General features: G+C 38.4%; 1 protein-coding gene across 1 annotated transcript in view; it reads left to right on the top strand.

Moving 5' to 3' along the window:
* Positions 1-7509: 7509 nt before the first annotated feature.
* Positions 7510-17173, top strand: part of LOC114643477 (NADH dehydrogenase [ubiquinone] iron-sulfur protein 2, mitochondrial) — a 42286-nt gene continuing 32622 nt past the window's right edge. The window contains exons 1-2 of the mRNA XM_028792052.2: positions 7510-7625; positions 16827-16946. Coding sequence (XP_028647885.1) covers positions 7540-7625; positions 16827-16946 — 206 coding nt within the window. The 5' untranslated portion in view covers positions 7510-7539. The remainder of the gene's footprint in view (positions 7626-16826; positions 16947-17173) is intronic.

Genomic DNA, 17173 nt, shown 5'->3' with positions numbered 1-17173 from the left:
AGGTGGCCGGCCATCTAAACTGAGTGATCGGGGGAGAAGGGCCTTAGTCAGGGAGGTGACCAAGAACCCAATCGTCACTCTGTCAGACCTCCAGAGGTCCTCTGTGGAGAGAGGAGAACCTTCCAGAAGGACAACCATCTCTGCATCAATCCACCAATCAGGCCTGTATGGTAGAGTGGCCAGACGGAATCCACTCCTTAGTAAAAGGCACATGGCAGCCTGCCTGGAGTTTGACAAAAGGCACCTGAAGGACTCTCACACCATGAGAAAGAAAATTCTCTGGTCTGATGAGACAAAGATTGAACTCTTTGGTGTGAATGCCAGGCGTCATGTTTGGAGGAAACCAGGCACCGCTCATCACCAGGCCAATACCATCCCTTCAGTGAAGCATGGTGGTGGCAGCATCATGTTGTGGGGATGTTTTTCAGCGGCAGGGACTAGGAGACTAGTCAGGATAAAGGGAAGATGACTGCAGCAATGTACAGAGACATCCTGGATGAAAACCTGCTCCAGAGCGCTCTTCGCCTCAGACTGCGGCAACGGTTCATCTTTCAGCAGGACAACGACCCTAAGCACACAGCCAAGATATCAAAGGAGTGGCTTTAGGACAACTCTGTGAATGTCCTTGAGTGGCCCAGCTGTGCACCAACGCTTCCCATCCAACCTGATGGACCTTGAGAGGTGCTGCAAAGAGGAATGGGCGAAACTGGCCAAGGATAGGTGTGCCAAGCTTGTGGCATCATATTCAAAAGACTTGAGGCTGTAATTGCTGCCAAAGGTGCATCGACAAAGTATTGAGCAAAGGCTGTGAATACTTATGTACATGGGATTTCTCAGTTTTTTTATTTTTAATAAATTTGCAGACACCTCAAGTGAAGTTTTTTCACGTTGTCATTATGGGGTGTTGTGTGTAGAATTCTGAGGAGAAAAATGAATTTAATCCATTTTGGAATAAGGCTGTAACATAACAAAATGTGGAAAAAGGGATGTGCTGTGAATACTTTCCAGATGCACTGTATGTATGTGTGTGTGTGTATACTGATATATATAATAAAAAATATGTATGTGTATGTATGTGTGTATATACAGTATATGTAGTGAACCACCACAGGGCAGTCCAGCCGCCCCAACCTGACACAGATTGGGCAGAGACACTGGTTCCAGCACAGCCTGTTTACCTCTGTGGAGAACTGCTTTTCCCTCTTACCTCACTGCCACTTAGTACAGTGCACCAAACACACACCAAATGCACATTCCCTTCTTTTCTTCTTCCCGCCTCCATCACTCCATAGTGAGCTTCACCCTCCTCCTCCCAACTCGAGTGAATGCTGGTAGCTTCTTTTTTGCTGCACCTGGGAGTGCTCCACATGGTTTGTTTAGCAAGGTCCGAAGCCAATTTCTAGTGTGCCCTGCGGGAATCCGTGGTACCACAGTGGGGGTGGGGTATGCTGCCCTCTAGCATCCCAGGGAAAGTAATACCTTGAGGATGCTCTTTCCCCTGGTCCTTCCATCCAGCTGGCCATCCATCACAATATATATTTACAAGGTAGTCGTGCCCCATCAAGGACGGGCTGCAGGCGACTTTTATCAGTGTTGCAGGGTAAAAGTCATTAAGTGCAAAATTATTTGTACCATGATTAAATTTAGTAATTAAATGTTTTTTGTTATTTGTGCCACATGACGAATCGGGATTCGAACCCAGGTGGACAGTAGGTGGTGTTAGGTCCTAACTTTGTTCCGGCATCCGGGATCGAACCACCGACCAAGGGTAGTGTGCACTCTACCACCTGAGCTGTATGGATCTTAGTTCCAAGGCAATAATAAACATAATGAAAGTTGTTTCTAGTTTAAGTCATGTATGAAAGTGTTACATGCCATAAAATGAACGACTTATCTTTATCAAAATAAAATTCTGAATCATTAACACAATCAATGCATACTTAACGAATGCGTAAACTATGTTTATTCAGGTATTTAGAGCATGACAAAGTTGATTGCTGGAAGCAGCTCTTGCAGAAGGTCTTCGACGTGCATCATTGTTTCTTCGAAGTTGAGCTTGAATTTCAGACGCATTTGCTCGACTTTCTCGAGTTCGAATGCGATCTTGTTGACGCCTTGAATTTGCATCTTCCTCGTTTTCATGAAGTCTATTTTCTCATAGTCTTTGTCGCTCTTGCTCTCTTCTTTCGACAATTTCACCTTCAGTTGCATTTAAACGATTCTCTCGTTGTCGTAAACGTTCTTGTTCTCTTCTCTCAACAATTTCAACTTGAGTTGCGTTTGACCGACTTTCTTGTTGTCGTTGCCGTTCATGTTCACGTCTTTCAGCAACTTCAATTTCAGTGGCAGTAGAACGTTTTTGTTGCAATCGCAGACGCTCAATTTCGTGAACCAATTGTGTTTGTTCTTCCGTTTGCTACTTGTCGTACTGCACGTCGCTGTTTATTCCACAGTTTTTGTTCTTCAGTAAAAATTCTTTTTGGTTTCTTTGTTTTTGGCAATTCTTATGGTGTAGTTTGAGCACTTGAAATATCCAAAATCTTATTTCTTTTTGCATTTTTGTCTTCTTCAGTCGAGTGACTTCCTTCAGCTTTTCTTTTAATCCGATTGGTCACTCGCTTCCCAGTGCTTCGTTTTTTATTTTGTTGTTGAGGCAAATGTGCAATATTCAAATTGTTTATGGTCTTTTCTTGGGTTTCTTCGTCATTAAAATGCAAGCTTGTTTCTTTTTTAGTTGGTTGGTCCAAATTTTCAAAATTCGTAGAATATCAGCCAATCAAAACACTGATGTAAATGTACCAACCAACAGACAGACATGCTGAAATATATATATAGATTAAGCCTGGGAAAGATAACACGTTAGTTTTTGTGAGTAATATGGCCTGTTTAACGCATTAAAAAAATATTGTCGCATCAGGGACTATCAATGAGTCAAATGCCTCAGACAGTGCTATGGTCCAGGTAACATTTTCATGTATTTTTTTTATAATATTATTAGCAATATTATTATTAGCATTATGAAGTAATAATACTGTAATCAGTCTGGATATGCAGAAGGCCATGTGACTGGACAGCTACTGAGCACTGTGCTTTCAGACGGTGTAGAGTGTTATGCAAATGAAACATCTGAAATAGAGGAGGAAGTCATGGGGGAAAAAGGGTAGAAGCAGCAAGAGAGATAGGTTTGAGTGTGGAAGGTGCCGAAATAGAAGTGCTTTTGTTCGGTATTGGTTATGGAGCACAGGAGTCAAACGGGGCAGCCACGGCATAGGTACAGACGAGAGGGAGCAGCATGGTGCTCACGTACAGCAAGGAGTGAATGAGTTAGTAGAGGGGAGTGACAGTGAAATAATGGCATGCTTCTGGGCCATAACACTGAAGTCTGAGTGTGATTAAAGTTAAGGCGATCACAGAGCTGCTTTTATGCCAGCTTTCCCAGCTAGTCCCATCCTCCTCAGACAGATTTCAACTACCTGAGAAGCATGTCTCTCTCAGGTCTGGACCCAGGGGCGCTACACTGTTATTTCCATGGCGCACCAGTTGATAAAACACTTGTGTAGAGTATAATTATCAAGTCGTTGATGGTGATAAATAATTGAGGGTAGTATTTACGGAGTTTTAACACACGTTTTAATGTATGCTCTTCTAAGACATGCATATTATTTCAGTTAAATCAGTCTTCTGCATTTCTTTCAAAGTCAATCGTTTAAATCATTTAATTTTTACTTGACATGTCTGTCTGATATGTTGTTCAAATTTGATAATCAAAACATTGGCCTTGTTTTCTTTTTTCCTTCATTTCAACTTGCCTTTTAGGAAGGCATTCAAATTCAGGTTGTACTTGCTGAAGTATTACTTTGTTAAAAATTCAGGTTTAACGTCATTGTTTAACTTTAGACTATGCCATTATTTTTTTTAATTCCTTTGTGTTGATTCTACATTAACTCTTTTATGGCAGATGTCGATTTCTGTCGACAGGAGAGGTTGAGGGCGCATGTCGACAAAAGTCGACATCCAGGGGTAGAGGGCGACAATCAGCCGTTAATAGTGACAAAACTCACTGTTACGTCACAGGCATTCCCTCTGTGCTTGGAGGAATGTTAGACACATTGACTCAGCATCTAATCCTTGCGTGTGCGTGAGTTACGAAATGTAAACAAGTGTAAACAAAGGCAAGATGGCATCAACATCTCATGAGGGAGCAAAGCGAGTGCAGAAAATAAAATACTCAGCAGACAATGTTTTGCGCATTATCGCTGAGTCTGACTCTGATTTTTCAGAATCTGATTTTGTTGACAGTGATCAGTAGATCAAGCCAGAGAGTGAATAACTGGCATCAGCTGATCGGACACCAGCTGAGCCATTCATGCAGCTGATGCACCTACGGCAAGGTCTGTGTGGGAGGAATTCCCAGACATGGATCCGTGGGAGCCAAACTGGCTAGTGGACTTCACAAGACAGCTTGGCTTACTGTTGGACTCGACAGATTACCAGCCGCTGGACTATTTCAGGCTGCTCTCTCCTGATGCTGCTTTTCATCTACTGTCATACAAGACAAACAGATATGCAGAGCAATTTTTTGAATCGTGGGCTGCGCTTGCACCGCATTCTCCTTTTCCAAATTGGAAAACCCACAACAAAAGACAAGATAAAGGGCTTTGTAGCATTACAAATAGAGATGGGACTAGACTGGTGATATAACTTCAGGGAGCAATGGTCCAAATGTGCTTTGTCCCCTGGTGGCTTTGGACAGATTATGCCACGTGACAGGTACATGCTGCTGCAAAGTGTTACTCACTTTTGTGATAACCAGAAGCACATCCCAAGGGGTGAGCCAGGCTATAACCCCATGTATAAAGTTCAGCCCCTGCTTGACATTGTGAAACCAACATATAAACAATTTTATCAGCCTGGCCGTGATTTGTCTATGCATGAATCTATGATAAAATAAAAGGGACGCCTTTTTTCTACCAATATATGCCAGACAAGCCCACAAAGTATGGCATAAAGGATTTTGTACTGGCAGAAGCAAACTCTGGTTTCTGCCTGAAAGTAATTACATATACAGGAAAGTATTTCTTTCAAAGAGAGAACTGTCCCTTGACAAGTCAGGCTGTGCTGGAGCTGCTTCAGGGCTATGAACATTTGGGTCATATTGTGTACGTGGACAATTTTTATACATGCCCAGAATTGTTCATGGAGCTACAGAGCAGGGGAATTGGAGCTTGTGGCACAGTGAGGGTGAACAGGAGACACAAGCCTTCACAGTTGAAGCCAGACAGGCTGAAGTTGAAAAGAGGTGACAATGTGGTTTTCATGCTGGCAGAAAACTTGGTGGCAGTGGCATGGCACGATGTCATATGGGTGACTGGTCTCTCTACAGTACACACTAACAATATATGTGAGAAAGTGCAGCAACAGACAATTGAAAAGGAAACACCAGTGCAACACATATTGTAAGCAGTGCAATGTGGCAATGTATGCAATTGGCTGCTTTGAGCGATATCATACTTTGCAGGACTTTGCTGTGTAACATGTATGTGATATGTATGTGAAAGCATATAGTATGCAGGCTCATACAACATGCAAGACAGTAACATTTATCAAAAGTAAATGTTTTTGCCGATTTGATATGTTAAACAATTGCTTTGTGTTCTTTTTTCAAAAAAGTTAGTTTTTGGAAAAATATTCAGCCCTGGGAGAAAAGAAACAAAAAAAAAATAACCCTAAAAGAGTTCAATTTGGGATTCAGTGTGTATTTACTCAATGATTTATGTATTAATTTTATAATTACATGTTTTAATGTTAGATGTGATGTATGTATGTATGTATACATATGTGTGTGTATATATAAAATAATATAAAATTTATTTTTGTAACTAGAAATCCACAAAGGGAGAAAATAAATCACATAGAAGGATGTTGGGATTGGGGGATTACTGAGGTTCAGTTTGGAGGGTGTTGGTCATAAAGTCTTATTTATTATGTGTATCATGTTCTTTTCAAGCCTGCATATGCTGGGTTCATGTCTAAATGTTTGTTAATGGTGTTTTCATTAGATAGCCACAATTCAGCCAGTTTTCTGGCACTTTTAGTATTAGCCTTCAGTTTTACTTGCACAGAATCCATTCAACCGGACACACATTTAAATGGGACTCAGTACAAGTAACATTGAAGATATAGATATATACCCACAGTATCTGATATTTGTATACATACAAGTTCAACCAGATGCATGTTTAATTGTGACATGGTGCAAATACGATTCATGGCTAATACTAAAAGTGACAGAGAGCTGGCTGAATTGCGGCTATCAAATGAAAATGCCATCAACAGACACTTGGACATGAACTTGTCATATGCAGGCTTAAAAAGAAAAACATCTGCATATTAAATAAGACTTTATGACCATCTCCCACACCCTGCCTTATTATTCCCTCAAACCTTCCTCATTTACTATATATTGCGTTTGATTCCTGTATGTCTAATTTAATTTTCTTCTGATGATGACACCTGGTAGGCTGTTGAAAGCTTAGGAATAAAAAACTATTTTCAGATACATGACTCATCTTCTTGCGTTGTTTATTTTCAGATACGTGACTCATCTTCTTGCGTTGTTGATTTCTGGCTATATAAAATGATTTGGTTAGGAATATGAATAACAAGCTGGTTAAGTAAAGATAGGTGGATTTACAGATATTCTAGCATATAGGTTTGGGTATACTGTATTTGTGGCAGATGAAATTTAATTTAATTGATTTGAATACACAACTGGACATCTGGAAATTGAAAGCACACCTCATGAGAACGATTTGGGAGTCGTTCTGGACTGCTCACTATTAGCTTCCAGACAGTGTTCAAAGTCATTAAGAAGGCTAGAGGAATGTTAGGTCATGTAGCGCATGATGTTTAGAATACAAGTCAAAGGAGGTTATTCTTAATCTGTATAACACACTGGTAAAGCCCCATTTGGCATATTTTGTAAAGTTTTGGTCTCCAGGCTACAAAAAAGAAGTAGGCATGCTAGAAATAGTGTAGAGAAGAGCAACTAGTTTGATTCCAGGACTGCAGGGCATGAGTTATGTGTAAGGATTCAAACAGCTAAGCCTTTTCAGTTTTACCAAACGTTGATTAAGAGGATTGTAGTGTTTATAAATAATGACTTGAATTAGTACAGTGGATTGAGACTGTTACTGTAAAATGATTTCATTAAGAACACAGAGACACAGTTGGAAATTTGTTATGGGTAAATTTCGTACAATCATTTTTCTTCTCACAGATCTCCATGGAATATGTTACCAAGTAGTGTGGTAAGACAGTAGGACTTTTGGGACTTTCAAAACTAGATATCTTGTTATTTTAGACAAATTAAATGTTTAGGACTGTCGAGCATTGGGCTGAATGGCCTATTCTTGTCTAGAATTTTCTGTTATGATGTACTGAAACCTTGCTAGTGTCTGAAGTGTATGATACCGTCTAAAGTACATCTTGTATCACACTTATGTTTAAATTTTTATTGTGAAAAATACCATTTTTCAGATGTTGACAAATAACCGCATTTGGAAGAATCGTACAGTCGACATTGGAGTTATTACAGCTGAGGAAGCCCTAAACTATGGTTTTAGGTAAGGCTCAATCAAACTGAATTATTTGTGCATTTACTGTCGGACTTTAACCGTCATTCCAGTTTTCCCATTCTTGTTCTCTTTCATTGAATTCTTCTGTCTTTGCAAGATTTCGCGCATAAAAAACTCAGCAATCCATTGTGTATCTCATTTTTACCATTTTCATTATCATTATTAAACCCTAAAAGTAATATTTATGGCATTCTAACTAAAACTTTCATAGTGCATTTAATGAAGTTGCTATAAGTTTTGATACACAGCCCCAAATCAGAAAAAAATTGGGATGGGATGGAAAATGCAAATGGTTAAAAAAAAAAAAAATCTTACATTTATTTTGACTTTTATTTCATTGCAGACAGTATGAACCCAAGATATCTGATGCTTTGTCTGGTTAATAAATATCTTTTCCAGCATTTCAAGCCTGCACCATATTCTAAAAAAAGTTGGGACAGGGGCAAGTTAGGGCCAGTGATGGAAGTAAAGTAATTAAATAATGATGTGATTTCCAACAGGTTATGTCAACAGGTGGTCGTAATTACGATTTGGTACAAAAGGCTTATCCATGAAAGGCTGTGTGTTTGAGGAGCAAAGATTGGCAGAGGATCTCCAGTTTGTCAGCAGATATGTGAGAAAGTTATTGAAATGTTTAAAAATAATGTTCCTCTAAGAAAGATTGGAAGGGATTTGCATATTTTCTCTCTACAGTACATAATATCATTAAACAATTCAAGAATTCTGGAGGAATTTCAGTGCATTAAGGACAAGGGCACAAGCCTAAGTTGAAGACCCGTGATCTCCAATCCCTTGAAAAGCACTGCATCAGGGAACCGCCACTCATCAATAGCTCATATAACCACATGGGCAAGGGATTACTTTGCCAAACCTTTGTTTAGCACTACAATACGGAGTTACATTCACAAATGCCACTAAAATTTTACTGTGCAAAAAAGAAGTCTTATATTAACCATGTCCAGAAGTTGAGTCGACCTTTTCTGGGCTCTAAGGCATCTGGGATGGACTATCACAGTGTAAATGTGTGTTGTGGTCAGATGAATCATGTGCTCTGGACCAAAGATGTAAAGTACCATCCAAACTGTTTATAAGCAACAAGTCCAAAAACCACGTGTACTGAAAGAAAAAAAGAACAACATGTGCGTTGTCCCTGACTAAGTAAGATCGGGGGAGGGGTGATGTTAGAGCGCCTGCGCTTATTCAGAGATCGGGGGGGGGGGGGGGGTGATGTTAGAGCGCCTGCGCTTATTCAGTGCAGCTGGGACAACGCACATGTTGTTCTTTTTTTCTTTCAGTACACGTGGCTTCCCTGTTTATTTCTATATCTAGTGACTTCTCTGCCTGTCTGTCTCTCTATTACGCAGTGCTCTGTCTGTCTGTGTGTTATGGATCTTAAAAATAAGTTATAAGGACAGTTGTTCCTATTAATTGCAGTCTCAATTGTTAAAAAAATATTTGAAAAGGAGCCTCCCACATGAAAATATAACGATCTCAGTAACTGACAGTGCATACCAATGTATAAATTTTATGTCCGTTTGAGGTTTAAAAGAAAAGAAAAAAAAAAAAAGCAACACTTCATCCCCAGCGGGGAATCGAGCTCAGGTCTGTGAGGCAAGGAAAAGCTGCTCTGCGCTAAGAGGCAAATCTTAACGCGCTACGCCACAGAAGCTGTTGAATCATTCTTGAAGCTTTTGTGAAAGTGTTTATTTGATCTTTGGAACTCGGGCTTTATATATTCTATAGTTTATGCCTACTACATTTTGTAACATTTATTACTAAAATATGAAAAAGTTTCTGTTTTAACAATGTGTTTACACAGATTACTTTAGAATAATGATCTCTTATTTCCACTGTAAAACTCCACTTCACTCCCACATAATCAATCAAGGCGTGAGCTGGGAAAACTTCGCTCACGTTCTAAGTCGGTGGGGGGATGGAATAGCCGGCTGCTGGCAGCTTGTCTTTTATCAGCACATTTAGAGGACAAAGGATGCTGGCGGAGAGGTGTGAACGGATTTAAGAAGCGATTTAAGGTGGGCCGGATATACGAGTTTTTTCGTAGGCTCTGGTAATTCTAGTGTTAAGTATCCTCATGACCTTGTAGAGGGAGTACTGTTTATATTAAACAGGCTTAAATCAAACAAATCTCCTGGACCAGGTAACATGCATCCTCGAGTTTCTAAGGAGGTTAGCGAGTACACATATAAACTGTTGACACATTTTTAGGAGCACACTGTGCAGTGGGGAAATTCCAAAGGCCTGGAAAATGGCAAATACCCCGTTATATAAAATGGGTAACTGGGCAGATCCAAGCAACTATAGGCTAGTAAGCTTGCTGTGCATCACAAGTAAATTAATAGAAGGAATTATTAAGGAAATGATTGAGCAACACATGGCAAGAACAGGAGTTTTTCTGAACAGTTAGCGTGGATTTAGAAGAAGGAGGTCCTGTTTTACTAACATGCTGGAATTCTGTGAGGAAGCAGCAAAAGAATATAATTAAATTGGAGCATATGATGTTATTTTATCTTGACTTTCAGACCGCATTTGATAAGGTGCCATATAAGAGGTTGAGTATCAAACTAAAAAGTGAGATTCAGAGTGTAGTGTGTAGATGGGTGCAAATTTGGCTCAGATACAGAAAGCAGAGGGTTATGGTGCAAGTAGCATTATCAGATATTAAGAGTGGTGTCCTAAAGGAGGATTTTTAAAACAGATATCTAGATAGATGATATAAATTATTTTATAAATATATATAACAAGCTGCATAAGGTTCCAAACTAGGGTGATTTGCAGATAATCAAGAATCCACTGAATCATTACAGAAGGACTTGGATAGCATACAGGCTTCATCATATTTGTGGTAGATGACATTTAATGTAAGTAAACATAAAGTATTACATGCAGTAAGTAAAAATGTTATATTTGAATACACAAAGGGAGGTCAGCAAATTGAAAGTACACCTTATGAGAAAGTTAGGAGTCTTAGTGGACTTGTCACTGTCCGCTTCCAGACAGTGTTCAGAAGCCATTACGAAAGCTAGCAGAATGTTAGGTTATATAGCACAATGTTTAGAAGATTAAGCTCATCAAGAACATGGGGACACAGTTGGAAGCATATTAAAGGTGAATTCATACAAACATTAGCACGTTTTTCTTCTCACAAAGAACCATAGACTCATGACATAGACAATGTAGTGTGGTAGATAGCAGACTTTCAAAACTGGGCTTGATATAACCTTTGGAAGATTTAAGTGAATAGGACTGACAAGCAGATTGGGCTGTGAATAAAAACTATCCATGAATCTTGGTGTTATGACTACTAATTGTTCTATACCAGTGGTTCCCAAACTCGATCCTGGGGACCCACTGTGGCTGCAGGTTTTTGTTTCAACCAGATTCAAAATTGGTGATAATAATCAATAACACCTGATCTCATTTAATTAGTTGGTTTTTTTTTTTTTTTTTAACTCTTATTCTGCATTCAGAAAAACACAACAGTATGGTTTTTACATGTATAAGACATTTAGAAATATTTGTTTTTTCTAAAGCTATAAATGCTTAACTCATTTGTTGTTTTCCTGTTTTCCCCTTTTCCTGTGTAGTTTGATTCCTTCATTTAACCCTAATAGTGACAATTAACAATCAACACAGCAGACACACGAGATGATGAAAACATGTAATCCCAGCCCACCTTAAATTCCTTTGCACCTCTCCATCAGCTTCTTTTGTGTTGTAAATGTGTCAGTCAACACAAGCAGTCTGCTATCCCATCCCCCCCACCCACCACCGCAGCTCAGTTCGCAAAGAAGGTTCTCAGTGCTCAGTATTTATCTTGGAATGAAGTGCCTGGAGTTGTAGAGGGTAAATAATATAACATCATTTGGAATACATACATTTCATGTGTGTTCCATGTCTACAACAATCTTTGTAAACACATTGTTCAAACAGAAATGTCTTCCTTGTTTTAGTAATAATTGACAAAATGTAGACATGAAGTGTATAAGTGTACATGTATAACAAAACAAGTGCGCTTTTATTCAAGCATATAACCGAAGAAAAAGAAAGCAGGTTAGGGTAGGCAATTGATATGACAGTGTGCATGGTGCAGTGGTAAGAACTGCTGACTCGTAATCAAGAGGTCGCCGGTTCGATACCGGCTGCCTCCCAAGTTTACCGTTTTGAGTAGTGAGCTGCACTTATTCTTAATATTATACAATAAAAACATACATTTAATTTGTGTCTGTAACTGCGGGTATACATTTATAGTATTGTAAAAATTAGCGTTTTTTTTCTCAGTTTTATTCTCTGTCACGTTTACGCTCCCATAACTCCCACAATCCCAAATGTTAACAGTTCCCACACACCCAAGAACTGTCCTTCCTATATTTACGACGTGTACCTGTTGTAATGTACACACATCTCTATGCCGTGGTTCCTATTACACTGAATTTGATGATTGTATATAACGCGGAACTGACCTCTCTGTACTATTCTGTCCTCCTCATCTCCTGGAGTACAAAAGAAACACCACCATGCACCAAAATGTGGAGACTGAGCAAGATCAGGGGGAAAAACATAAATGCGGTCTCTGACTACAAGTGCATGAAGGTATACGAATGAATATAATGTTGCATTAGTGCAACAATGTTTTCCAAAATGTACTATACAGGTCATAAAATGAATTATTCCAGATGTCACATATACCTATGTCACTGTTTTTTATCAGTGTGGGTTTGACATCATGGACCAGAAGGTGCATACTAATTCAGCAAGAGCAGGAACACTCAAGAATAAAACTGAATTTAAAAAAAATATTCACATCCACAGTCATTCTCTGTCACGCACACCACTCACACATCCACAATTTTCCTAGTCTTGTTCATGCATAAGATCTGACCTGTTTTCAAATAAAGAGGTGGTATAACAAAATAAGTTTGTTATACTACGTATTTATTTTAAAACCGCATCAGATCGGAGGTTTGTGGGGTGGTAAGCGTGAACGTGACTGAGAGAATTAAGACTGAAAAAAAAAATGCTAACTTTTACAAGTGCTATAAATTTACACTGGCTGTTACAGATTCAAATCAAATGTACCTTTTGTGAAAGTGTTTGATATTTGGACTTCAGGCTTCAAGCATTATACACTTCATGTCTACATTTTGTCAATTATTACTAAAACATGAAAAATGTTTCTGTATTAACAATGGGTTTATATAGATTGTTGTAGACACGGAACACACATGAAATGTATGTATTCCAAATGACGATATATTATTTACCCTCAACAACTCCAGGTACTTCAATCCAAAATAAACACTGAGCACTGAGAACTTTCTTTGCAAATTGAGCTACGGCGGTGGATGGGGGGGATGAAATAGCAGGCTGGTTGCTGCTTGTGTTGATCGACACATTTCTAACACAAAAGATGCTGACAGAGAGGTGGAAGGAATTTAAGGTGGGCCAGATTACAATTTCTTTCATAGGCTTTGAGAATTCTAGTGTTAAATAACCAGAACACCTGGAAAAGCAGAATGAAAATTAGGCTGAAAAATACTGTTAACGACTTAAAAAAAAAAAAAAAAGGCACATTCCTCATATAACTGCTCATTACATTTTAATAAAAATCTACCAAACTTAGTTTGTAATTTCTACATTGACTCCAAAACAGAGAAACTGGGAAATAATGACTCATTTAATTAGGCTAAGAGTCCAATGAAAAACGAAAGTAGGTTGGAACAAAAACTCGCAGCCACAGTGGGTCACCAGGATCGAGTTTGGGAGCCAATGTTCTATACTATTTGCCCGGAGGGAGAGATGTGACGGTACAGGCCATCTGACATTTTTAATGGCATTCTTTGTTTTTTCTAATGTATTATTTGTTATATAGTGGATTCTGAAAGTCCCTGGACCCCTTTACTTTTTTACATTTTGTTTTGTGGCAGTCTTATGTTAAAATTGTTTACATATATTCAGAACTAAATGCAGAATAACAAAGCAAAAACAGCATTTTATATTTTAAACCTGAAATTTCCCATTGATACAAGTATTTAAACCTCTTTTCTGTGACACTTGAAATATTCTATTGATCATCTCTGAGATATTTTTGGAGTCAACTTGTAGTCCGTTCAACTTGTGCAAAAGGCACACTCCTTACTTCATAGGGTTCTAAAATATTTGCCAGAGGGAAAATCCTGAGATTACAAGAATTGTCTGCAGCACTTGGAAACAGTATTGTGTCCTGGGGAAGACTACAAAAAATTTCCTACAGCATTTAAGGTTCCCAAGAGCACAGTTGCCTTCACAATTGTTAAAGGAAGTTTGAAGCAACCAACTCTTCCTAGAGCTGGCCACCTGTCAACCAATTTATGGGGAAAGGGGCTTGGTAAGAGAAGTGACCATGAACTGCAAAGGCAAGTCTGGCTAAGATTTAGAGAACCTGTGTACAGATAGAAAAAACTTCCAGAATGACATCCATAATGGCAACACTTTGTTCATGTGGGATTTATGATAGTGACCAGACAGGCCTTCTCTCAGTAAACGGCACATGGACCCGGACTTAGAGATTGCAAAAAGGCACCTAAAGGACTCTCAGACTTGAGAAACTAGATTTTGTACTCCGATGAACCCAAGATTAGCATCATGTCTGGAGGAAACCAATCAATGCGTATCACCTTTGTGGTATCATACCAACCTTGAAGTATGGTGGTGGTGGTGGCGGTGGCAGCATCATGCTGTAGGTTTCTTTTTCAGCAGCAGGGACTGGAAGACTAGACAGGAATGAGTCAAATCTGAATGGAGTGAAGTGTGTGAAGCTCCAGGTTGTAATCTCTGGCAAAAGTGCTTCAACTATATATTGAGTAAAGGGTCTCAATACTTATATCAATGTGATAGTTCTGTTTTTTTTTTGTTTTAATAAATTTGCAAAACTTCCAAAATCCTGTTTTTGCTTTGTTCCCCTGAGGTATTATTGGGTGCTGCTTGATATTAAGGGGAGGATTAATTTAATGACTTTAGCACAAAGCTGCAGGTATCATTATGTCCATGTTAAGTTAGAAAAGATCTGCACCGAATTCTTAGATTAATTTTCCAGCTTTTCTTTGTTAATGGATTATTTTGAAACTCTGTATTAGAGGGGAAAAAGGTGCACAGGGTTGTCATTTTCACATCTATAGAGTTCTTGCATAGTTTGTTACTTGCACAGTTTTAACCCCTTTAATGGAAAGCATGTCTAAAGACACACTCCGAAGACGATGCTGAATCTGGGAGAGCGTCTAGACGCGCTTAATAAAAAGATTTTTCCCTCCTTAGGGAATGTCTATGGATACAGTTCCTTCAGAATGTGCTCTGTGTGGTTTATTTTTTTAACTGTGTGGTCATAGTAACAGATATACAGACATCTTTTACTTGGGTGAAAGTTTTATGGTAGTTTTGAGACCAAGGAACTCCTAACGGTACTTTTTCTTTCACTTGTCCTCAGTCACATTTCTAAAGAAAAAGGATTTAGTTTTGGCATTTATTTTTAGTGGATGAATGTCTTTCTTTCAGCACTGTCCCCTCTCAGTTTTTATCGTGCGTAAGCATGTTTTGAACATTTCAAATTTCTTTGATTACCTCTCATTTTGAGAATGGTAATTCAGTTAGTAGTTTTGCCCATGTTTTGGTGCTTTATAGGTTTCTTTTTTTGAGATTTGTTCCATCTCTGTAGCATTTAGACGTGTGTTACCCATTATTTGATAATGAAGCATATAGTGACGCCAGACCAGTTTCTCCAAAAACGTGTTAAATCAAGCCTTTCTTTCACCAATGCATTCGAGAATTTTTTGGAAGTTGCATTCTAGAGGGAGCTCTTTCGATCGATGAACATTTACTGATATGGAAAGGCCATCTAGGGTGGAAGATATATATTCCAAAAAAAAGACCACGTTTTGGGATGGAATCCTCTATAAGCTTTGTGAGGTAAAAAGTGGATATGTGTGGAATATGATGATGTACACGGGAAAAGATACAGAACTTGTAAATGATGTAGGAGGGGTCGATGTGCATAATTTTACAAAACTGTTGCGGATTGCACTAACACTTGAAGAGAAGCTACTAAATCAGAGTTATCTTATAGGACTAGGCCATTACTAGTGTGTGAATTTTTGAAATCGATGGAAACTGATGTGGTAGGAACAGTAACATCAAACAAAGGACCTGCCACAATCTTTGGTGACAAAAAAATTGAAATCAGGAGAAGTTGCTGCTGCATTCAGAAATGTTGATGGCTTTGAAATGGAAGGATAAGAGAGATGTTTTCATGCTGAGCAGAAGTAAGAGATGTGTAGTGCGTTTGTCACACAAGCAGAGGAGGGAAACAATATACTGCTGCAGAGACTGCAATGTTCCACTCTGCACTGCTCCATGCTTCCGCACGTACCAGGCGCAACTCGAGTACTAAGTGAAAAATGGAAAATTTGTACATAGTGTAAATAAATCTACAAAAAAAAACTAGCATTAAATTAGCATTGTAATATTCTAGCAAAATTCCACCATTTCGATCGACAGATTGGAAACCCCCTCTAGGAGAGTGACTATTGAAAAAGGGCCCCATTTAAAGGGTTTAATCAACATATAATACTTTTTTCTTGGAGCAAATGTAAAATTTTACAATTTCAATCAGTTGTTTAAAAAAAAAAAAAAATCGGAAGTGGTCTCCCCTAGTTATGGGAATGGATATTTAAGGAGTAAACCGCAAAACAATGATTGTTCTTTAATGTACATAATATAAAAATATAATCAACAACAAATTAAATCAAATTAATAATATATTGAATAATTATTATAGAGGTAAAGTTGAATAAATTGGACTCTGCCGCTGCATGAATAAAAGGTAAAGTACCACTTCTGGTTAGCGGAAATAGCCCAAAAATTGATAGAAATCTACATTCTTTACCTAATACTTGTATGTAAAATTTGATTGACCTAAGTAAAAGCATACTCAAGTCACCATGTTTACATAACACTCACACAGACAGACACAGAGACATAATTACAAAAATAGTATTTTCAGACTCAGGAATGTCTAAAACACTGAGATTCATCAAAATTTTGAAATTGAATTTTTGGAGGATTACAATACTTTCCCTATACTTAGTATACGAGAAAGTAACAATTTTCAATGACAAACTTGTTTCCTTCTTTGTTCAGTGGGGTGATGCTCCGAGGCTCAGGAATCCAGTGGGATCTTCGGAAATCTCAGCCATATGATGTGTATGATCAGGTAGAATTTGATATTCCTATTGGAAGCAGAGGGGATTGTTACGACAGGTAATATTTTCATCCCTTTCTTTTTTCATTCCATGTTGATGAACATGCTTTTTTATTTTTTGTTTTCCTTTTCAAAATCGTTTTTGTATATCTGATAAAGTGTAGTTTAAAAGCTTTACAGTGTATTACTCTATTCTGTTTTTCTGGTCAAGATTTAGTGTTATTTAACTAGTGCTTTGATAAAAGAAAACAATTATAGTCCAGGTTTTTTTGGCCTTATAAGTTGT

This window comes from Erpetoichthys calabaricus, unplaced genomic scaffold, assembly GCF_900747795.2.
Source record: "Erpetoichthys calabaricus unplaced genomic scaffold, fErpCal1.3, whole genome shotgun sequence".
Taxonomy (NCBI): domain Eukaryota; kingdom Metazoa; phylum Chordata; class Cladistia; order Polypteriformes; family Polypteridae; genus Erpetoichthys; species Erpetoichthys calabaricus.
The sequence above is the reverse complement of the archived record's forward strand: the minus strand, read 5'-3'. Positions and strand labels throughout refer to the sequence as shown.